Below are 24,405 nucleotides of genomic sequence, written 5' to 3'. Positions count from 1 at the left end.
GTAAAAAAACTCTTATAAACACATACGCTTTTGTGCTCCGGATCAGGTCGATGTGACGGAGCGGTTGGATTGGATTCCCGAGTGTGAAGAAGAGCCACCGGACATCAAATGTCTGAGGGAGTGGTCCTTGGAAGGAAAGGTGAGGGTGACTTACTGACGTGTAAAGTGCTGCTTGAACTGAAATGAGCATGCAAATGAAGATGGGGACTAGATAAGTGATGAGAGGGACAAACCTTTGGGCATTTCAAGGTGAACAGGCACAGCATCTCGGAGGGTGACTTGTGGGTATACTTTCATTTACGCGAGATTACACATGACTGACACCGCTGTCGTCTGTGGACGCCGAGGTGTCTACGGTGCCTTACGAATCGCCGGCCTCGCCCCTGTCCCGTCTCTCTTCCACCCCTCCGATACACGAGTCGACTGTGCCTACATCGGAGGGGTGGAAGGGAGCAGGGAGAGAGGGGCACAAGGCTGGCAATGCAGCAAAGTCATGCCGTGTGGGGCGTGTGGCACAAAGGCGGGTGTGGCGAAGGTGTGTGGCATGCAGGCGGATGCGGTGGCTCACATTCTTTTCTTTGAAAATTTTGCATTCGTTTTTCTTTCGGTGCACACACCCAGTAGCCAAATTTAACTGCTATAACCAATAACGCGGCATGGCAGCATTGTAGTAAGCGGTCTGTTTCACCATAGAACCCATACAAAAGATCATGGTGCATTGGCTGCTAATTGCTTACTACAATGGCAGAACATGTTGTTGGATATATTGTTAAAACCAGTAACATTATAAGCGGGTTTGACTGTATCTTAGATTTGACCGAAGTGGTGGACGAAAATCACAAGCCTCAGTTAATGGGGTTCACAGCTACAACTGGTCCAGAAAAGTGTTCAATTTAGGGTAATCTAACCCTCATGTATTAGTAACAAGCTTTATTTAGCAAGTTTTCAATATTTTGTTGTCTTGTGTTCAACTTCAAATTATTCTTCTGTCAGAGTTGCTTCCTGTGTCATCTGCAGTGTTGCTGCAAGTTATCAGATGTTGAGTTGGCCTTGATAAAGCATTTCTTTTCCATGGTCACCTGAGAAACATATTAACTGGGTTCTACTGTATACCATATGACCTTTAAAACATTTCCTCGGCATATGAAACTCCTGATAAATGGAACATATTTTCACATTCCCATGATGTTCTAGGTGTCCAGATAGCACCATATTGTGCACTGTCTCTGCGACAGTGTTAAGAGAGATCTGTGCCACTTCGCAGGTCACACGCCGTTGCATGGCCAAGGTTTAAATGTCATACGTGTGTTCCAAGTGGTGACCTTGTCTTTTTCTTGCCTTTCTCTTCTTTTCTTTTGACAGAAAAAGCTCACCATTGATGATGAGACCTGCTTCTGTGATGAGGAGGTGCTCAAAGAAGTCCTCGACTGCAAGGTAATACAGTGTAGACCGCTTACAACGTAAGTCGCCGGAGTCGCGAATATCCGCACTATAATCGGTACCGCACTATAACCAAAGCAACAATTTTCAAGGCCCGCACATATGCAAAACATGTGCACCGAGCCGCCACGCGTATGTGACAGTCGAGGAATGTGTAGAATATTTGCATTCAATTTACAGTATAGAATCTCGTTAATTCGAAATAATTCATGCGGCGGCGCCTCCGACCGGCATTGTAAAAGCTTAGGAGAGACCCCTCAATGTCGCGCGCGAACAAAACAAAAAAAGAAAACAAACAAAAAAAAACGCGGCGGAAATTTCACTCTCTCTCAAATGGCAAGGTTGCCGATTCTGTGTTGTGCCAGAAGATGCGTGTACGTGCCGATGTCTCAGCCACGCGTAGAAAATGGCAGTGAACCCTTCTTTCCCCTTTATGCTTCCTGTACTTTCTAGTCACGTGTTGACCTTGCACGCTGCGGCTACGGCGCAGAGGGAAGCAGCGGCGCTGTCCCAGGCCGGCCAACGAAACTGCCCACGCCAGCAAATGCCCGCTTCACGATAACGGCAGAAAACGAAACTTCGTGGAGCTGGCGCCAGCTGGAGCGGCGGCGCCTGCATTGCGGCGGGCGCGCACGGCGACAGTCGAAAGTCAGGGAGCTACGAGGGAGGGCGAGGGGAGCCACCGAAGCGACGGAGTTGCCGAGGCGAAATCCGCTTCCCTGCCGCCCTCCTCCCTCACATTCCACGGTCTCCGCGTGCGCCTTTCGCCGTGCTGTGCCGGCGCCGCCCGCTCCCTGAAGTTTCGTTTACTGCCGTTATCGTGAAGCGAGCGTTGGCCGGCGTTGGCAGTTTCGTGGTCCTCGCTCGCTATGTGCGCCGTAATATTTCACGACTCGCACTCAAGATTCTGGTTTCAGCCTCACTGGTTGTTCGTTTGCACCACGTGCCCTTCTCCTCCACTTCGTCTCTCTTTCTTCCTGGAGTGCAATCCTTGGGGCACCCGTTTGAGGGGAGCGTTCACCGTTTCCACTGACTTCCGTACTCCCAGGCAGCCGTACTGTAACCGGTATTTCGTTTCCCACAATTGCACTATAAGCGATATGTGTATACATGGAGTGCTATGGGAAAATTAACGGGAGTCTGAAAAGACCGCACTATATCCGGTCCTGCACTATAAGCGGTTACGTTATAAGTGGTCTATACTGTACTGGTTTCCCATACCCTAGTTTCACTCTCGCCGAGACGTCTTTAATAAGGCTGCTCTGTTTTCTCTCTGTCTCTCATCTAATCTTGCACTAGTAATTTTGCGCTGGTCACTATACGTGCCCGCCTAAAATGTACTAATGGTTAAAACACAGTTGCGATGAATTCCTGACCCAGTCTCCATAGAGCCCAACGTATTAGCTGACTGTTTAAGCCGTAGTGGCTCGTTGTATGACTACTGTTCAGTGCGTACTATGATCACTTTTTGTTGCGTAAAGTTAACTGCGTCGCCTCAATTCCGGTGTGCCAAAAGCCCTGTGTGCCAGTACAAAAGCCAGCACAGAGACCAGTCGACCAATTATTTCTGCTTCACGCAGTGTGTGGCAATGCCTATAGGGATAGGCATCAGAAATGTACAGAGGTGTGGTGGCAGCCGATAGCAAAAAATATAACCATCGATGGGCACGCCTGTATGACTTATCCCCGGTAATCTTATCGCGATAAGCATCTTCAGCTACCTGCTCAGCAGGGTGTCTGGCGCAGTGAGTAACGATGTTGTAAACCTACTGCACGCTTATAATAGGCGAAAACTCAACTGTTCCGCTGCTCTGCCATTCTCTGCCGCCTCCTTGATCAAGCCGGACTGATGGGGACCTGCTTCAAGGGCATGTCACTTGCAGAAGCGAAAGCACCCTGCTGTTGGCACGTTGGCTCAACAAGATTTTGCGCCTCAACTCAATTTGCTGCATCCCTGCTTAGCCAGGAGTGGCGCAGACACGAAGAAACCTCGCTGCACAGGCGCTCACGCAAAACGAAGGTACAGGTCTGCTGGCAAACACGCACGCGTACGGTACAAGGGCAGTATGCTCGGGCAATCACTTTCAGAGATACTTTCACTTTCACGAGACTCGGCATTGGGTGCATCCAAGCATACGGCCGTGCTGCCCCAGCAAGCGTCGCGGTACAGTGATGGCAGTGAGCTTGGTAGTTGATGCACTGCACACAAATTGCACGGTACAATCAGCACCATGCGGCATCAGGTGCTGGTGTTTCGGACAAATGCGCACTTACGCATCAGGGAAAGCCGGGCGAGTCGTATGCACAGCTGCCAAATCTGCCGCTGTATTGCCTGTCAAAGTTTCGAAATGCTCCTCTGGTATCTCCTTTGCGCTGTCACATGGTCATGTGAGACAGCCATAATTTCTGCAGCACTTTCGAAAAAAGAAATACCCTCGTAGTACGTATTTTGGCCAACATTTACTGCAGCATCACATTTATTTCTTAGTTGGTAGCGCCTGCACAGATCAGGAGATGCAAATTTGTATTTGGCAGGTTAGTGCGTACTATCGTTTAGTGTGTAGTTATGTCGCGTTCCCGCCAGCTGCGTACTTATGAGGTTTCACTCAACTAACTCAAGAATCCAAAACCAACCAGCTTGCCTAACAGCATTACTCCTTAGTACCGATGCTTCTATTATTGTAAAGGGAGTAGCTTACTTTGGCTCTTTCATCCTTTTTTACTGTTGGTTGGTGATCGGTGGTTGTAGGTTCATTGCGAGTATAGAAGTGGCTGTGCAAAGAGTGCATGCTTTCGTTCAACTGAGTGGCAGGGCATCGCCAAACAGCAACTATTATATCTCTTTGAAATGCACGTGATATCATGCTCGGGTGCGGGAGAGGAGAATGACAGTCACCTTCCAGCCACTGGAAACACAAATATGACGGATGAGCTTATTTGTGTAGCCACCTATGCAAAAGACTTCTGTTAATACTACTCCAGTTGATTCGGCTTTTCGGTCAATTCGATCCCTACCGAAGGTCCCGGACGGCGCCCATACATTTCTGTCGACTTCCGATATTTCGGTCTCAAAATTGGCCTTCGCTGGATAATTCGAACTTGAGTGGTCAGCTTTGCCACAATACAGCCGTGTGATAGAGTGACGCATATGCACTTTATTGCAGTTAAACATACCAATAACGGTAAGGTGCCACTGTCTCGATACATAGTACGCGTTCCGTAATTACACAGGCACGCACACGCTGTCTCAGGTCACAGTATGAGCACCTAGACGCCTAATAAGCATACTGGAAGCCATCTGGGGCTGTTTTCGACATTTCTGAGGTGATTTGAGCTCTTGTTTTTTGCCATGCAGACCATTAATGGGGCCTAGTAGGCACTCCTTAATCGTATATGCGTGTGCACGTGCCGTGCATCGAGAAGTGGAGAAAAGTCATCTGGTGTTTTGGGAAAGTTATCGAAAAGGCAGGGGCAAGATGAAAAACTCTGTAAGTCAAGGGGACGTTTAAGGCCAACAATTGAGCAGTGGTCTATCTAAAGCTCTGTACGATATGTTTTCGTACGCCACGTTTCCGGCTGCTAGATTCCATGTAAAAAAAAGGCCCATGGCCTGTACGATCAACAGCAGTAGCTGCCCACCATGGCAGCTTCCCCACAGTACTCACCCACTTGTGTCGCGTGAAAATGCCGGCAGTGCACTCAGTTTCCTATTGTGGCAATGCAAATCTCCTTGCAGGTTGTCACATGCTGTATTCGCAGCTGTCACTGCCAACCCTATTGCGATGAGCATCTTCAACTACTGTCACCAACGGATAATACGGACAGTAATAATACGGACATGCTGGTTATTTGGACAGCTCCGCAACACTGCCACTAGTGCCATAGACTTGAAGTACCATATTTACTCGATTGTAACGCTAGTTTTTCCAGATTTTCGCTACCTGAAGTCGATCCTCGCGTTACGATCGAATACTGAAATTCAAGTTGTCTAAAAAGTGCAATGATGCACCCAATTCTAATCAACAAGTGAAATGTGCGAGTGAAAGTGCGCGAGGGACGCGCTTTCACGGAGAGCGAACGCACGGCAGAGAGCAAACGCGACGTCTCCATCGCACGAAAGGCCGTGGGGGAATTGGAGGGAGTGGAGGCAACGTTTAGCTGCGACACCAAATGCATATCTAGCGACCGGGCGCAAGGGGAACTGGCAACTCAGTCTCGCACACGAAAGGCGGAAAGCAAGAAGGCAGCGTGGGAGAGAGGGAGTGCGGCTTCTACTCTGGCGTACTTTGCGCGGCTGCGGGCTGTCGCGCGCACCTTATCTTGAAAACGATCTCCACACGGCTTTGACCTTTGTATGTTCTGTGCTTTCGCCGCTCAGTTTCTATTGAAGCGATAGACCGCACGAACGTTTGCTCGCTGCTGTTGCCGTGCTTGCTCACGCCAGCGTTTTGGCAGTCGTCTGCGGTCATCGAGCGTCATCTATTCTTGTTTGCTTGTGCGGGCTGACACCATGCTTGTTAATTCAGTTAGTAAGCGAATGTGTCCAAGTTTATGCAGCCGATGAAACTACTATCCTTACTCCGTATAGCTCTCTACTAATTTGCTATCGCAATTGATGCTTCGCCTTTCGGGCGAAACTGCGACCTTTTCATGCATCCGGTGGTCTCGCGTTACTTTAGCAGTTTTCTTCTTCATTGATTTTTTTCTTACTGGACGTAACAAGTCACCCCTTGCGTTACTTTCGCGGTTTTATTTTTTCTTGATGGACGCAATGAAAAGTCACCCCTCGCATTACAATCGTGGTCGCGTTACAATCGTGGTTGCGTTACAATAGAGTAAATACAGTATAGAGGACTGAAATTTCGGACACCTTACAGCATGCTGTGTGATAATTTGTATTCCGACTGCACGACTATGTGCTGATTTGGCCACCGAGCCAAGCAAAAATGGTGATACAGTAGAACCCCGCTGATACGTTTTTCACGGGACCGTAAAAAAAAAAAAAAAACTTAAGAGCCGTGAAACAGGAAAAATTGAGAAATGGGGAGTAGTGTTGAACTGCACACAATATTATTTTAATTCTTATGTGTGAATAAAAGCCGTAGTTTCGCCCGACAGCCGAAGTATCGATTGCGATAGCAAATTAGTAGACAGCTATACAAAGTAAGAATAGTAGTTTTATCGTCCGTATAAACTTGTAAACATTCGCTTATTAACTATATTAACAAGCATTGGGTCAGCGTCCACAGGCAAACATGAACAAATCACACTCGATGAGCGCAGACACGCGCTGTCAAATGCTGGCGTGAGGAAGAAGCGAGCGAAGTGTCCTTCGTGCTGTTGTCTATCGCTTCAACGCAAACTGAGCGTCGAGAACACACAGCACGCACAAAGCTACGAGCCGCCGACGCACCTACACAGCGCAGACTCTTCCCCCAACGCAGATCGTTTTCAAGATACGGCTCGCGCGACCGCGCCCCGCCGCGCAGTAAGCAGTTGATGCCAGAGCACAACGCTGCCCGCTATCCCTCCCCCCTTGCTCCCTTGCCGGTGCCTCGACCGCAATGGAAGAAGGCGTGCTTCCTCCCTACTTTTCTTTCTTTCGGGCGCGAGATTTAGACGTAGTCGTCGGTTCCCCTCGCATGCCAGACGGTCTACCCGAAACCGAAGACCACCGCAGAGACTGGGTTACAAGGGCAACTTTGTGCAAGTGCCGTAAACTGCTTACCAAGATCTCAGTTGTACTTTAAGTGGAGCATTTTAGGTTGTTCCTTTCATTATAAAGAAAAGAGGATGTATCGTGTTTGATTAATCAGCAGTTGGCGATGTACACGTGCTGCACAGTGTCATCACTGCGCGTGTGCGCAGTGTAGTCTTGCCCATCTCCTCTTTCCCTTTATTCTGGAATGTACAAAAGGGAGCGCTGAGTAAACTCTGAGGTTCTTTGTTGCGTAGAACTCGTCTAGTATAGTTCACTGAAGGCCGCACAACGAAACATTATCGTCGATGGTTGCTGCAGAATTTTTTGATGCGAAGCATTCTTTTCTTGTTACCAGCCACATTGCGGTAAGTTAGTAGATTGTTGGCTCGCCCCATTTGAGGCTATTTCAATAAAAAGAATGTATCTGATGGTGGTACTTAACATTGTAGCTGTTATTGCCATGCCATCGCCGTCATTATCACCCCATTGTTGTTGCTGTTGTCCTTGTAATGTCGTCCTGCCACCGTCGTCTTGTCATTATCGTCACACGCACTTTTACATCACACACACACTTGCTTGCCTTACGTGGACCCGTTGGGCCATCTGGCAAGACTTTTCACTACTCCAAACAAGGCTAGCTAGCCTGCTGCCTGCTAGATGCTTTTCGTGACATTGACTTCCACAGTGCATATGGCCTGCATAACAATATCAAGAAGAACGAAAAATCCAATCGTTATAACCTATCATCACTATATCTAGACTGCCGTATATATATATACCTGCGAAGCTCCGGGACCAAGTTTGTCACTTGCGCTAAGATTAGACGTTTGAAAGTAAGCAGTGAAAAATGAAACGTTTAATAATACCTCTAAACAGCATGTCCAGCGTTAGGCACGCTGAAATAGTCAGAAATCTGCACTTGCTTCTGTGGGAGTTTCAGATTCACAACCTCGGTGTGCATCACGTCCAGCTGCTGCGCGAACACTGCCGGCAGTAATTTGGCAAGCATGAAATCAATGAGCAACTCGATTGGAGTTGGCGTCAAAGACGGACCATTGTTAATCTTGTCGTCACTGCCGCTGCTGTCATTGCCTCTATCGCACAACACCGCCATCTGTCGCGACAACGATAGTCCTGTTGGATTTCTCTTCGCAAAACGAGGCATCACTATCTGCACTCAGAAACTCCTCTATCAAAGCACCACCTGTTTCATCGTCAGTAGCAACGTGCTTCCAGAGCTTGGTAACGTCAGCAGCTTCCAACGTGTTGGTTTCACTATCATGGCCGGTTTCGTCATGGCGCCTAAAGTGATAGGCACGGCTCTTGGTTGCAGCTGTCATGATCGCGGCGCTCCTGCGCGGGTTCCTGCTTCTTTGAATGTTGCAAATTATGCAGCTTCATCTCCAGTGACACAGCTTTGTGCTTTGTCGGCACCTTCTTCTACTAACTGAGCTGTCTGCTGCTTTGGGTCTGCTTCTGCGGCATGTTTCCGCGCTTGCAGAAGGCCGATTTACATTCGGCTGCCCAACGCTGCAAACCGCACCGCATGTTTGCGGTCGTGTGAAAAATTGCACATGTCGAACACTTCTGCACAAATTTCGGTTTACACCATGTGCATGCGTGCGATTTGGCTTGTGGCGCTGGGTGGCTTGAGCGTAAATCGACCCTAAATCGGTCTTGAGAGAGTGTAGAAAGGCCTGGTGTCACTTATTTATTTATTTCAGCAACATGCACTTAGTTTATTGCTTTTTTTTGTCCTTTCTCCAGGCTTGGAGCATAGTTCCAAAGAGCACAATCGTGGACACGAAGTGGCTGGCGCCATCTTGTGGCGTGCTGCGCGAACTCGCAATGCTCTCCGTAGCTTTCGCAGTCGACGCGTGGGCGGGACGCGCTGTGTGGTAATGGCGGCAGATATGAACTCGCTTAGGCAAACTTTTGATTCATCTTGGCATCGTTCGTTTAAGAGGAACTTAGCAACGCAAATGTCACAATTATTCTCCGTGGAAAACGCCGCCCAGAAGGCAAAATTTTGATCGTTATATCCGATATGCCTTGAATAAAATATTGGTACGTACATATATGCTATTTTTTTCTCATAGCCCTAATGCATCAGTTTCTACTCTCGAGTCGACTCATCTTTATATGATGTATTGTTACAAGTGGACTGCACTGTACTTGTACTTGATATGTATTTTGTGTTCCACCTTCCGTTTTCATTTCAGAGTGTGTTTGACAGGCTAGAACCGGAGGAAATGCGGCGAGCAAGAACAAAGTCGAATCCTTTTGAAACTATTCGTGGTGGAATCTTTCTGAACAGGTAGGTTTCTCCCTGTCGTCAGTGTGAATAAGTATCGAAGGTCACTATACAAGCGTAGGCAAAAAGGTGAATGTGTTCATAATAGCAGTGCAGCATGCTCTATAACCTTTTTAATTGTTTTGTCCTTTCTTTCATGATTTGTTTTATTTGTTTTTATTTTCATAACATGCAGTCGGCCCTTGGTATATCAAACCCAGACATACCGAGTTATTGTCTATATTGAACAATCATAACGTCCCCTTCCAAATCGTGCAGAGGTATAGTGTTGTACGATGCCTGCATTGAATCCCCTTTTATCGCCACATTTAATATAGTGCTGTACCATGCCCCCTGTAAGTACGCTTCTTCTAATGGGCCCATGATCATTTCTTGCTCTCGTAAGTATTCACTGCTGACAAAGAGGCGCTGTTACGGATGATGCCGTCAAACAAGACATTGAATTTGAAGGACAGTACATGCCATAGAAGAAAAATGATCGAGGTGCATGTCTAGGGCAGCAAATCAGTAGCCTACACCACTCTAGGGTTATTACAACTCCCATACTTACATGAAGCATAAATAAACAGTTGACTGGCTAATTTGACTCCGGTTAATTCGACCCTGACCGACGGTCCTGACTAGCGCCCATGCATTTCTATGGGCCAAAAATTTCGTTATTTCAATCCTAAAATTCATCTTCGCCGGATAATTCAATCTTGACCAGTCAGCACGCACATGCCTGACCTCTTTGGTGACCTCAATAGCGATCCCTTTACTGCCAGCGCCTCTCTCAACAAAGCTTAGGGGCCAGTGAATGTATTTAACACACCTCATTTCCCATCGAAAACACCATTTTTCCACCTGCCCTTGGTAAGCTTTTCGAGCAGTAACGGTAGCTCACAATGTCTGACTACGGTACTTATCTGATTTCAAATCGTGCTTTCTTTTTCCAGGAAACCAAGCCGAAAAACGTGTTTGTGGTAGTCGTATGCTTTACCGCATAACACAGCTGTATTTGGGCGAAGCTGATATAAGTTGCAGTGAAGCTGACTTTAGGAAACGCCCACCACTTTGCAACACATATTAGACCCTTGCCCATTTTGTTTGCTAAAAAACCGGGTGCGCATTAGATTTCTACTTTTCTTAGGAGCTTTAATGTTATCTCTATGTTAGTTTTCTACTTTAGACAGATAAAAAGCGGGTGCATTTGATTTGGGTGTGTTTTAGAATTGGGCAAATGCTGCCAAATGAATCAGCTCTGTGTTTTTGTAGTTTTTTCTTCGCCTTGTTTAATTTGACCCGCCAGATAGTTATATCAATTTTGTCGGTCCTGTCAGGGTGGAATTAACGTAACCCGACTAAATATGCAAATGAATAAGAAAAGAAGTGAGTAGACATGACCATGTATGGCTCATGCATGTGTCTGGCTACTTCAACATTCTGACCAGCATGCTCTTTGCTCTGCAGGGCAGCCATGAAGATGGCCAACATTGATGCTGCCTTTGACTTCATGTTCACCTCTCCCGTGGATGAAAATGGGGTGAGTGGGCACATCCATTTGTCCTGCTGATGAGGAGGGGTCAGAGGGATTGATCTCTTTATTGGCTTATCTGGAACAACTGTAGTGGTAGTGCTTATGCGGGCTTTTGTAAGCGCACTTCAGCGTAATCTTGGATCAGCTTATGCCATGCATGCTGCCGTAGTAGGTGCTAATGCCAAAGATGGAAGTTGCAGCCGCCACGTGATTGGAACTTTGCCAGCTCTTAGTCGCGCTTCTAGGTCGAAGGTGAGCTTGCCTCCAAGCAATCTGAGCTGGAGCATGGTACTGTGAAAGAACCAGCCGAATGTGCTTTGAGCGCTCGATTTAAACCAGCCGAATTAAGGCACGCTACTAGAGCACACTGGAGCGCTTGAACAAGGCAAGCCGAATGTACCATAAATCTTGAGTGTTCAGTTGCCTTGACTCTTCTCACATATTTACTGTATTTACTCAGCTCCAACGCGCGCCTTTTTTTTCTTGAAAACCTAACTAAAAATATGTGTTGAAGTCAAGTATGATGCGTAAACTGCAGTAAGTGATGTTAAAATCATGCACCCCAAACGCAAAGGCCTTTGGCATACTGCAGGTGTCAGAAGCTCTTGTAAATGCCGAAAGTTTGTCATCATTGGACACCATTGGACACAGCTAGTGTGGGACGAGTGATGGCTGGTCCACTGTGGCTTGGATGTAACCGATTTTTTTTTTTTCTGAGTGAGAGCAAATCATTATTTTTCTCTCTTACCATGAAAATCTGTTGAGGGAAGTCAAGGGAATTGCATTCTGTGTCTTTTGAAGTATGAAAATTGGGGTGTGCATTACAATCGAGGGCATTGCATCCTCCATTTTAGGCCTTGAAACATTGGATGTGCTACTGTCCATGGCACTTCGTATCTCCTTCAGTCTTAAATTAAGATGTGCTGTCAGTAAATGTGTTAGTCGCATAATCTTATTCCAAGGTGCTGTGGAATCTCTTGAAAGAAAGCAATTTAGAAAAGATCACAAGAAGATTCTTTCAGCATTATATATTGAGTCCTTACAGTTAGAAAGTAATTCAGTGAGTAAAAGTAAGTAGTGTGCAGTCAGTAAGGTCATTTTTTTTTCTTAAAAAGATTTGAATAACTGGCCCAGACCCATATACAAGGTAATTATTGCCTGCAGATATTTTGAGGAACAACAAACTACTGCTTCATTGCTGATGGAATGGGGCTTGTCGAACGTCCCATCAAACATGGTAGTGCCTTTAGTAAAGTAATTGTGTGCAGCAATACTTTGCAGTCTGACGTGAACTGCAGTAACATTGGGTAAGTCGAGCTTTCGACTGACTTGCAGCTTAGTTTCAATGTTCTTTTTCCTTGCCACTGTTTGACAAAATCGGCAAGAAGATTTGTGGCCGTAAATGCAGACGCCCTAGCTGAAAAGGATAATTGAGTAAATGTGGCAATTCTCACTTCAGGACCCTATGGTGGGTCCCGATGACCTCCTGTACTTCGCCGACATCTGTGCGGGGCCCGGTGGTTTCTCGGAGTACGTCCTGTGGCGCAAGGGCTGGCAGGCCAAGGGCTTCGGCTTCACCCTCAAGGGCCCAAACGACTTCAAGCTTGAGGACTTCTTTGCAGGATCTCCAGATACCTTTGAACCACATTATGGTAAAAGCGTTGTGGGTGCTTTATTCATTCCTAGTATCATCAAAATTTATACTGTCATTTTCCGTTAATTCAACTCGGACAGGACCATTGATATTAATCTAATTATCCGGTGGGTCAAATTAAACAAGATGCAGAAAAATGCGAAAACACCGCTGAATAATTTGTCAGTGCAGTCAACGTCCGATTTTTCGGACTCCCTAGGGGCCATGATAACGTCCGAAAAGTCGGCTGTCTGAAAAAAAATGAATGCATACCTTTTACTGCCCCCAAGCGCTCAAATTGCCACAGGTATGTCCGAAATAGCACTAAAGGCGTGCCAGTACAATTATTAGGTGTATTGGTGCTCGTGCTGTGATAGTAGATGGCGGGGAGCATGCGACAAAACACCGTGTCCCGTGTACAGCCGTCAGATTGGCTGCACTTTTGGTTATGATTCACTTCTTCGCAATACATTGCTATTTCAACACCGAGCACAATTGTTGCACACGAGACTATCATGAAAAACGTGCTTTCGTTCATCAACAAGCTTGTATGCTGAGGCGCCAAGCTAACTTTCGGGAACTGCCGCATGGGGGGGGGAAAGGAGCCCGCGGCGGAAATTTCCTTCTCTCTCATTACAAGGTCGCCGTTTCTGCATCGCATCGGAACAAGCGTGTGTCGCATGTTCTAAAACCGTTTTATGCCGAGCTCAGCCACGCGGATCGAACCCTTCTCCTCTATTTTCTAGCCATTGACCTTGCGAGAATTGCCACAAAGATAACGGAGAAAACGAAACTCGGCGCTAAAATAAGCTGGCGCCATCGAAGGTAGAGAGCTAACGTTGAGTGGCGCATTTCCCTGTTTCCTCATTGAAAAACGGGAAGCGACCGTTAGCTGGCGTAGGCCGAATATTTCAGCGACCGTATAACACTTGTATTGAGGTGAAGCTAACTTTCGGGAACTGGCATTATGAAATGTGTCGCATAAATTTTATGCGCTTCGAAGCCATTGGCGAGAATTACAACGACGGAGGCGCGGCGCCATTAATAACAGTGGCGCATTGTTTCATTGAAAAACACGGCACCGAACAGCGAAAAGCTTGGTAGCGAACGTCGAAGTAGCTAGGCCTTGCGTTGCCGCAGCGGTGGCTGCCAGGGCGATCTGCTTGCAAGAGCGCGGTTGAGGCGCCGAGATAATTAAAATGGCCGGTGGTGATGGCTCGATTAACGCCGTTTTGGACCTGCGGTCTGGCAACAAGTCGGAAAATCGGACAGCATAGGTTTTGTTGCCACTTATACGTTGACTCTATGGGGTATGTGGTGGTGCCGTGAAGGCGTCCGAATTATTGGGCATGTCGAAAAATTGGCATCTGGAAAATTGGTCGTTGAGTGCAACCTGAAAATATTTAAAATTCGAAGTCGGATTAATGTAAGTCTTCTGTATAATAAGTTGAATCGTGACTTGAAGGGGCGAGCTTGCTCTGAAACACCCTCGCAACTTGCCTTCTCATGTTTTCCAGGCCTTACTCCCCACATGTGAGCGCTTGAGTGATAAGAAACTGCTTGAAAGGTGCCAATGGGGTAAGACCCAAAACAGCAATGAGAGCTTCCAATCAGTGTTCTGGTTTCTTGTACCAAAGGAGCGCCATTTCTCGCACTTCGCTGTAGAGGCTGCTATGGTGGAGTTGGTGCTAAAAGTCAATGCAGGCAATGTCAGAGCATCAGTGTCCATACTCGAAGAGCTGAGCCTCAACCCCAGCAAAGTAAGCAATGACCGCAGGAATGAGAAAGACCAGCGGCGAATGAAGGCTTCAGTATGGAAGCGTGCACTTGTTGAAAACATGAATCAAGCCTTGAAAAAACGCCACACAGGGAACAGTTTTCAAGCTGACTATCTGCCATTTGCATACTAGCATGTTACGGCTAGCATTTCATGATATTCCTGCAGCAGTCGGGCTCGTGCTAGAGGTCAACCAGGTCCTCTCGAGTAGACATTGAGAGAGCGGCGCCGATACATCCTCTCCCACTTTTTTGCCGACTCACTGCATGAACTTTTGGGACAGATCTCGTACACTCGTTGTTTGCCATAAAACACGAATCCAGGGAAAACTTCAAACGTGCGTGACGCAGGAGCGTTCTTTCATGCTATTTATTGCATGTTGTGTCTTATGTGCAGGTGTGAAAGGTGACGGTGACATCTTTCTTCCCGAGAACGTACGGTCATTCTCCAAATTCGTCAAGGAGAGCACGGACAACCAGGGAGTGCACTTTGTCATGGCAGATGGTGTAAGGAAGCACAACTTGATAATTTCCTGACATGATGTGTGAGACTGTTCTTAATACGGTCACTGCGGCGTGGGTCTCCAATGGGTCACGGCAGTTATTCCCCCTGTGCAGCTGTGCAGGGCTTTCTTGCTGTGCGCAAGCGATGTCTTTCCTAGAGATCAGCAAAGAGAAAAATTCTTGTTGTTTTTGATCAGATGCGACATGGTGCCTTCTCTCTGAACCTTGAGGAAGTTTCAAAGGGGAGCAGCTCTCTGATGACTTACCAGTGGGTCACGACGAGCCAGGGGAATACAAGTGACCCACCCGTCGGGTCACGATGCATGGGAATCGAGACTACAAATACTGCTGCCCCAGTGAGGGAGTTGACTTTTACCCCTCACGATAGTCCAGGGACTAACGCATTGCACTGCTGAGCTCGAGGTTGCAGGTTCTATTTCGACTGGGGCTGTCGCATTTCGATAGGGGCGGGGGGGGGAAATGCACATACACTCGTGCACCTTGATTTAGGTGCACCTTAGAGAAACACAGGAGGTCAAAAATAAGGCGGAATCCCCCACTACGGTGTGCCTCGAATTCATATCATGGTTTTAGTACGCAAAAACTCCAGAACCTACTTTAATTTTTGGCCAGCATGTTTCTGTCGGTCATAGTGATTCATCATTCTCTACTACAAACAGCACATGAAAATGCAGCTTGCTGTCGGTATGAATCACAATGAAGTTGGTGATTCATACCGACAGTAAATGGCGTGAAAAAACATGGGGACGGAAATCAATCTGACGGGACAAGTTCCTCACTACACAAAAGCATTTTTTTCATTGAATCACGACGACTTGTGCTAGGATGCACAATTAGATGAAACATATAAACTACCAGCTGCCACTAAAATTGGAGGATTGAAGACAAGGTCTGTGCCTCGTTGTGTGTCAGTTTGTTGTCTTTCTTTTTTCTCACTTGCGTATGCACTGAACGTGAGTAAACTTTATTGAAATTTGTAGTACAGGTGAATGAACACTTTGAACAGCCGAGCTGTTTAAGCCGGCCGTTATTCAGGCCGTTAGTCATCGTTTGGAATGTTAAACCACAATAATTTTCTTTGATTTGTTCTTAGGTTTTTATTTATTGACAGGTGTACTTATTTACCCTTCTTCGGTGACCCCTTTTTCACCGACTAACAAATGTTAGTTATCGCTCGGTGCAGGACATGCCTACATGTATCGGTAGGTTCTCAAATGTTATCGATGGTTCGGTCCGTTGTCTGTTGTCACCGAACTTTCTGTAAACTGATTGTATGTGCGACGCGAATTGTATAGTACTTTCTGGAAAGCACGCGGGCACCAGGGATTACGCTGGAACTTTCAATGAGTCATGTATAAAAGCCAATGCGCTTCACTCGCTGATAAAATTTCGACGGTCACCTGTGCTCTCCGCTATCATTGTGCTTTAAGTGTCACTTGCTTTTGGGGGCACAGGTTCGCCCAATAAAGAGGTCATTTCGTGATTCACAGTTTTCGCTACTGTGTTCTTCACCATCACTACAATGTGACGGTATTCTTGCCTTTGATTTTAATGTCTTAGTGTAAATGTTCTTAAAGCTCTATCGCCCTTTTGGAGTTACACATATGCGTATCTGCAGAGCAGCAGCTAATGGGCCAATCGTCGTAGCCTCATAGTGGTTGTGCTTGACAATTGCCAATCTGCCTGAAAAGTGTTATGGGATTTCTCTCTAATACGAATAGTGTTTCATACATATGCTGAAAAAATGTTAATTCCTAAGATGTCTGTTTGAATTCAGCACCCTGTGGTTGAATTGGGTGTGTTACAAAAGGTAGTGAAAAATCTCTATTCTTGTCCATTGGCCTTATTTATAGTATACCTGTAAAGAATACTAACTTCTCTAGTGACTCTCGTTCATGTTAGAAGAATGTTTATTGGCACATTTTCTTTTTCTTTTTTTGTATGTGGAACAGGGGCGTAGCCAGAAATTTTTGTCGGGGGGGGGGGTTCATCGGCCCGACCGGGGGGGGCAGGCGTCTGCTTTCCACTACGTGACGTGATCGATAATAAGTATCGGTAGTTTAAGCACACTCTATGCATGTATATCAAAGACATGGGACCCCCCCCCCCCCCCCGCCTCGCGTGTGTGTGTGGCACTGTGTGCTTGTGACGAAATTAAGTAAAAAGTAATGTAAGCTCCGTAAAATACAGTAAGTATGACAGGTACAGTGGGCGTTTGGAGCAACCGTCTCTCATCGCGCCACTGAATGGACCAGTCTTCGAAAACGCATCATTGAGACGACCCGCCCGATCGGAGAAGACATCATTAATTGCTAATCTCCGTTAAGCGTAGATGGCGTCGTCCTCGTCGGGGCGAAGTGCGTTTCACACGTCAAGGACGGCTATACTTGTGAAAATGCACGTGTTACCAGGCTATACCTACTCCCATAGCAATAGCTTGTTCGCTGCGTCTTTGCGCTAGAAAACTTAAATGCGCGCAAAAACGAGTAATGCTTTTTTTTACGAAGCTTTCGTCGCCTTGCATTTCCTGCGGCAAGTGCATGGGCCGCTGTGTCTTCCGCTATGTGCGAGCGTGCAGCCGTCATTTGCCTTTACGTCAACAGATTCAGAATTGTACAGAATATTTCACCGCACTGCATAGTTATGGCATGTGTACGCATTTTAAGTAGTGCTTGCGAGTCATTTCTGCTTCACTTAGGCCGGTGCAAACAGGAAGTGGCCTTGTACCTCACAGAATCTCGACTGATTGGTGTACTAGTGATGCAGGAATGAACTCCGGTCTTGTTCAGTGCATAGTGCACATAATCAATTTCCCAGGACGCGTGAACTCCGACGAGAACTGTCAGCGCCTGCAACAAGAGTTTACTTACGCTGTACTGCGCACAGCAGTAATCCATGCTTGTCGGCTGTCTGTTTCGTGCATTCTGTTGCGAGTCGGTGGAATTTCACTGCTGGCATCAACCCTTTCGTGTGTACATTGCTGGTTTGGGATTCCACAACACAACAGCAACTACCAGCCTTTCGTAATTGCTGGTTTGGGATTCAGCAACACAACATTAACTACCAGCCTTCCGTAGGAGCGCAATCGCAAACGTGAGGCGTTTTGCGCTGCAGACTATGGCTACGTTCACATTTGGGAAGCGGCAAGCGGGTGGAGAGGCCAAAGCGGCCAGAAAATTTTTTTTTTTTTCCGCGCATGTCCAAGTTCCCATTTGTTTTGCTACCACCGCGGCCGCGCTGCCGCTTTCGTCCACATTCATCTAGTCTGCGTACGTTTGTCGGCGTGGTGGCGCTCATTATCGCATTATTTCGAGCGGTATGTTCATTCACTGACCCACCCGTCATCAAAAGTGATCATCTTGCGCAATCTCGCGTGTCATCTGCGACCTTCGGTAAGTTCCTCGTTGGCGTTCTGTAATTCTCCTCACACGGGCGCGGTAGCGCTGTGTCACAGGCTGCTGCCTATAGGCGTGATTATATTTCTTTAATAGCTTTTATTTACAAGTTGTAATAACATTTCATCATTTCGTATTATTTTCGGCGCCTCCAGGACACGAAAGCGGCAACGGGAACACCAAAGCTAAAACCCGGGCTGGCCCTTGTGTTGAGGCTCGCCGAAGCCTGCGCGTCCTACGTGAGACCTACGCTTCCAATCTATCGTCGCGACGAGAAAAGCACCCCGCGACTTCTGCAACATACCGTGCACGTGCGAGGAGAATTATGGAGCGCCAACGAGGAATCTGCCTAACTATTGTCTTCCATGGAAGTGGAAGAAGAAATGGCTTTTATACTTCTACCTACTTGTTTTCTAGAAATGGACAATGAATAAACGGAAGACAAGAAAACCTCGGAAACGGCAGTGGTGGGTTCGCCTGGCTTTGCAAAAGTGTAAGAAGTTGGGTCACGCCAAGGCTTCGTTGCCGCACCTCCTGTCGCGTGACGTTGACTACTATCGCGAGTATTGCTGACAGTACGTTTGAGTGCCACTCTTGTCGTAGAGCAAGGGGTGGTTCTTGATCGCGTCGATCAGCATTACAGCCTACACTTTTGGTGCCATGTTCAATGTTACGACCGGAAGTTTACATGCTAGTGTAGCTTCCGGTCGAGCAGAACGACTTTCCGCCGCGTTTCCGCTTCGCCATGGCGAAAAAATCGGTCCGAGACCAATTTGGCTCGCCGCTTGTTTTTCTGCCTGTTTTGCCGCCTAGGCGGGCGGATTTTTGCAAGATTTTGCCGCTTCCGACAGCTTCGAGACCAAGTTCCTACGCGAACGCGGCCTAACCGGCACCTGAAGGGAAGCGGCGGAAATGTATACCGGAAATTTCGACCACCTGGGGACTTTAACGTGCACCTAAATCTAAGTAAACGGGCCTCGAGCATTTTCGCCTTCATCTAAAATGCGGCTGCCGCATTTGTTGCTGCATTTGTTGCAGAATGCGGCCGCCACATTCGCGCCCAAAACCTCACAGAGTGTCAAGGCCTTGACAAACACCGTGACAGTTTTTTTTTTCCGTATGCAGACATGATTCGCTGTAAATTACCAACCCAAACGGAAGCGCCCAGGAATGAAAATGTGAAAGTAGCACCGGTTTCTTGAAATATGTCTGCGCGAAGCGACGAGAGAAAAGGGTGGGTTAGTGGGGGGGGGTGCAAAAAATTTCGGGGGGGGTTTGAACCCCCCCAACCCCCCCCTTGGCTACGCCACTGATGTGGAAAACAAAAAAGCTGTCAGATTTGGTGACAGAGTTGGGAAAAACTGTCTTCTGGTTTGTATTTAAACATAAATATTACACTGAACAAACCAAGTAAAAATACGAAAGACGAGCCGTTTACTAAAGCGCTTTATTGACACAAATTCAACATGGCTTAGTAAAGCCTTTTTTAAAATTTAATTATGGTGAGAAATATTTCAAATGCCCCTGTTGCAACACCACCTTTTTATTATTTTTTTGTTGCAGGGCTTCTCAGTAGAGGGCCAGGAAAACATCCAAGAAATATTGTCTAAACAACTTTATCTGTGCCAATTCTACATGGCACTGTCTGTCTTGAGAACAGGTGGGCTCTGTTTGTTCATTCAGCTTTTTGTTTTTAACCTTTTGTTCGTGTTTACTTGCCCTGCTGCATTTTTGTTTTTGCATCATTTGGTGGGGGACTTCAATCACATGTGTGTAACAGCCACATGGCGAAACCAAGCGACAATAAAACTAAAAAAAGTGTAAAAGAAATAAAATGTTCTTTTGAAATTGAAATGTAAAAATAATCACGAAAAGGGGGAAATAAAAGTGGACAAATAGACAGTTCGCTAGTGGGAGAGCCTGAACCCACAACCTCCGGGTCGCACGCATTGTGCGGAGGTTGTGGGTTTGGCTCCCACCAGCAGCAAGTTGTCGTTTGAATGAATTTTATTTCCCCTTTTATTATTATTTATATGTTTCCTATGGATGATGCAAGCATGTCACCCAACTTGGTGCAGTGTGGTAGAAGCTATGGGTCATGTCAGCCAACCAGAAAAGAGAACCAAAATAGTGATCTCTCCATTTCCAGCCTCCCATTGCACACTCCATGTCACACCGACTGAATGGAAGCTCCACAAGGGATTAGAAACAGTGGGAAAACCCTTTCTCTGAGAAACAGTGCCAGTTCTCTATACTGATTGGCTCACACAAGCCCTAGCCTGTGCTGCACAGTACAGAGTTGGTGATGCAGAGAGTACTGCTGTGCGCAGTCAAATCCTGATAATTCGAACTCGAAGGGGCCCAAAAATTTGTTAGAATCGAATGGAGTTTGAATTAAAGGAAGCTTATTGAATGGCGGACTTGCATACAGTGCTGAGTTCCGGAAGTGTGACTTCACTGCGGCACATGCTGACGTGAAGCCACACTTCTAGGCAGAAGTTTAGCTGCTGTGAAGCTGCACATCAAAGCAAAATTTGCATGTAACCTTCACTCCGGCTTTATTGTGTAATCATAAAAATTTTGTTGCTGGTTACACGTGCCAAAATACGGTACTTGCTACGGGAGATGGAAGCAGCAGCCACTTCGCGGCCACACTGCCGGGTCGGAAGTGCCGCCGTGTGATTAGGCGCTCTGCTAGGAGCATGGTTGGCGGCACGGCATGTTACGCATTCGAATTACGAGGCGTTATCACGCATTGAAGTACACGTAATTCAGATAGGACCACAGCGTCAGTTCAACTTAACCAGAAGTTTGAATTGCGCAGGTTTGAATTAACGAAATTCCACTGTGTTTAGTCCACTGATTACTATGAAGTAAAAGATTGAAGATTAGCTTTAAGAGGTAAAATGTGCAGAGGTATCTTACTTAAAATTAAGAGGAAGAAGCAGAATTGGGCAGATCGTGTGAAGTGCATTTTCATCAGTGTGCTTTTCCAAATCGCTCTCTGTCGTTTAGGTGGCCACTTTGTCTGCAAGCTGTTCGACATCTTCACCGGTGTACAGTGTCGGTCTGATTTACCTGATGTACCGGGCATTCAGGCACGTCTGCATCTTCAAGCCCAACACAAGTCGACCTGCAAATTCTGAAAGGCAAGTTAAAAAAAATGGACGACTGTGCAGCTGCTTGCATGGCAAACTCAGCGATGGGGGAAGATGTGTTAAATGGAAAAGCGGAATATCCTAGATCAGGGGTTCTCAAGCGTGTTCGTTTCAGGGAACCCTGCTAAGCTCCATGAAGCGCCAAGGAACTCCTCCCCCCGAATTAACTGAAGTAAAATGTCCTAGTAACTGAATGTCGAATTATTGAGATTATCAAGAAAACAATAACTGGGCCGGTATTTTGTAGCAATGCCTTTCTGGTAATAGTGCCTTTTCGCGCTTATCGTGCTTTGTCAGTGGTCAGAGCGACGGTCCACTCGCGTTATCAACGGGATCAGCTGGCCGTGAGCGGTGGATGATAAGAGTAGTATAGAATAAGTCATAAGGCATCGCTACAAAATCGCGGCCCTGAATGCTTACACGTCAGCATGCTTTTATTTACTGAATGAATCGGCAAATCCTGTTTCTATTTCGCACAAGACCAGTGCGAAAGCTGAAGTTCTCATCATCTCATGACTGGTTAGAGCTAGCAGCGGCAAAGGCCTTGCAGACACTCTTCGCAGCGCGGCCGCGGCGCGCATTTTCATCTGAGACACGCTTTTCGCTACCGCCCGCACATCCCGATTATTTTTTCGCTATTGAGCTGGTCGCCAACAAACTGTCCATCCATCGCGATGTAGCCGGTGCTCTTCATCTTCGACAGCTTTGCACCGAGTCAAAGCGAAACTACTGCATGCCGCAACCGCTGCGGACGAAACCGCGGCCGTTATCGACGCGATCGTGGACGGTGACCTTGCGGTTCAGGAGGCAGGCAGCCGACGCATGCACCAAGTGAAAACGAAACTGCCGTTTGCTGCAACAAGTGCGCACGAAAGACGCGATCATGGATGGCGACTAAGCAGTTGTGAAGGCACGTAGCTGACACGCGCACCGAGTAAAAACGAAACTATTGTTTTCCGCAACCGCTGCGGACGAAACTGTGGTGGCTATCGACGTGATCATAGATGGTGCCTACGCACTTACGAAGGCACGCGGCTAGCCGCCAACGCGGTGTTACGTGCGGCGATAAACGCAATCATAAATGCTTTGAGGGACAATTAGGCATGGAGCGTTCCGGCGTTACTGAGTAACGTATTGCGTATGATTGCCACTGAGGAACATGGCGATGCAGGACTGCTTCGTGGTGTGGCTTCGTTTTTGCTCTTTTGCGGCGCCCATTTGCGGTGCTCCGCGCATTAATTTTTTTATTCTTCTGACGTATACATCAGTGCGCACGCTATCGGCACCTGCCCTACTATCTACAAATAGGAGAAATGCACATGGTGATAAGTTACGGCCTCTGAGACTCAAGTGCAAAAGCTTAGGCGCGCTGCCCGTTTTCGGAGGTTGGGGGGCTACAAGCTGCTTGCGGATTTATTGCGCAGTTCGCGCGTTGCCGTTACGCACTGTGATTTGCTTTATGCGACTCGGGCATGTGTAATGGAGGTTCCTTGGATCAAATGCACCTCGCGTTCACCATCTTAGCCACATGGCGAGCGCGGAACCAGGAAAAATTTATCACTAGCTCGCGGGACCCCAGGGTTCCCCAGAACCCACTTTGAGAACTCATGTCCTAGATAGATGTGCAAAGCTACAAGTTGTTGTTTGATTAGTTAAAAATGGTGTTTAACATCCCTAAGCAACAATGGGGCTAGGAGGGACCTCCATTGTGGAGGGCTGCTGATTAATTTTGAGTGCCTCAGGTTCTTTAATGTGCAAGTAAATGTAAGCACTCGAGTGTGTTTGCATTTTCGCCCCATCGAAATGATGCTGCCGCACTGTGAATCGAACTCCGGACTTAGTGGTCGGCAGCAGAAAGCCGTTGTTTGTAGTACTCGGAACTCGTTGCAACTGTACTGTTTTCCTTTAGAAGCGCTTGTTTGTGCTAACTCCTTTGTGGCTGTTTAAGGTTTATTTGGTGTTTATTCCTGTTGATTACATTGCTACTTTTCAGTATGCTGATTATTAAGTTGTAACTAAACCTACAATAATGACTTGCGGCATAATCGGTATTAATAATAAAGTAAATATATAAAACCCACCCGTGTTTTTTCAAAAGAGAGCTTTGCAGCTGAGTGAAAATTAGTCCTGGTTACATGGATAGAACTGAATGCCATTGCTTTCTAGGGTAGTCGCTCTCTACAATGTGAGCTAACCAGGAAGCTATGGCAGATGGTACAGCATGGGCAGAAATTCTCAACTTTAAGTGCAAGGAGCATAGAATAAACGTTAAAGTGCGGAGGAACTTGTATGGGTTTCATTGTGTGTCGCCTTATGTTGTGTATGGGTGAATGCCAGGCTTTCCCTATCGTGAAACTTGCTCCACCTTCAAGGTGTCAGGCCAGTTGATGCATATTGGCTTCAGGTAAAAACTGCACAATGAACTGTGGGCAAAAGCAAGACACTGAAACGACAGGCACCTGCTGCAGACACAAAATCGCAGACACGAAAGTTGGCACGTGTCTCTCATTTCTGTGATTTTGTTCTTTTCTTTTTTTAATTGTTTTTTTGTCCATGCTTCATTACACAGCTTTTACTTGTTGCTCCACCCTGCATTGCTTTCTTTGGTGAGGTATTCCAAAGTACCCTGCCTAGGAACACTTAGTAAGGGCTTCACCAGTCGCACCAGATGCACTGCACATTGCATGTCTCTCTTGGTAGGGGCAAAGTACTGCAATAACCTGTGTAACATTAACATGAATACAGTCGCACCCACTTATAATGATACCGGTTTTAACAATAGATCAGTTATAACATTGAGGAGCCGCTGCACCGTCAACTTTTATATGTTTTCTATGGTGAAATAACCCGCTTACTACAATGCCCCCATGCCGCATTATCGGTTATAAGGATGAAGTTTGGCTACTGGGTGTCCATGCCGAAAGGGAATTGAATGTGAACTCCTTGA

General features: G+C 46.8%; 1 protein-coding gene across 1 annotated transcript in view; it reads left to right on the top strand.

Annotated features, from left to right (window-relative positions):
• Positions 1-24,405, top strand: part of LOC119458317 (cap-specific mRNA (nucleoside-2'-O-)-methyltransferase 1-like) — a 92,470-nt gene that overhangs the window by 26,746 nt on the left and 41,319 nt on the right. Inside the window, 9 exon segments of the mRNA XM_037720148.2 lie at positions 47-139; positions 1,363-1,434; positions 9,364-9,458; positions 10,905-10,977; positions 12,431-12,623; positions 14,778-14,887; positions 19,864-19,960; positions 21,316-21,353; positions 21,355-21,449. Of these exon segments, the coding sequence (XP_037576076.1) occupies positions 47-139; positions 1,363-1,434; positions 9,364-9,458; positions 10,905-10,977; positions 12,431-12,623; positions 14,778-14,887; positions 19,864-19,960; positions 21,316-21,353; positions 21,355-21,449 (866 nt within the window).

This window comes from Dermacentor silvarum, chromosome 7 (assembly GCF_013339745.2).
Source record: "Dermacentor silvarum isolate Dsil-2018 chromosome 7, BIME_Dsil_1.4, whole genome shotgun sequence".
In the NCBI taxonomy this organism is placed as follows: Eukaryota; Metazoa; Arthropoda; class Arachnida; order Ixodida; family Ixodidae; genus Dermacentor; species Dermacentor silvarum.
The sequence above is the reverse complement of the archived record's forward strand: the minus strand, read 5'-3'. Positions and strand labels throughout refer to the sequence as shown.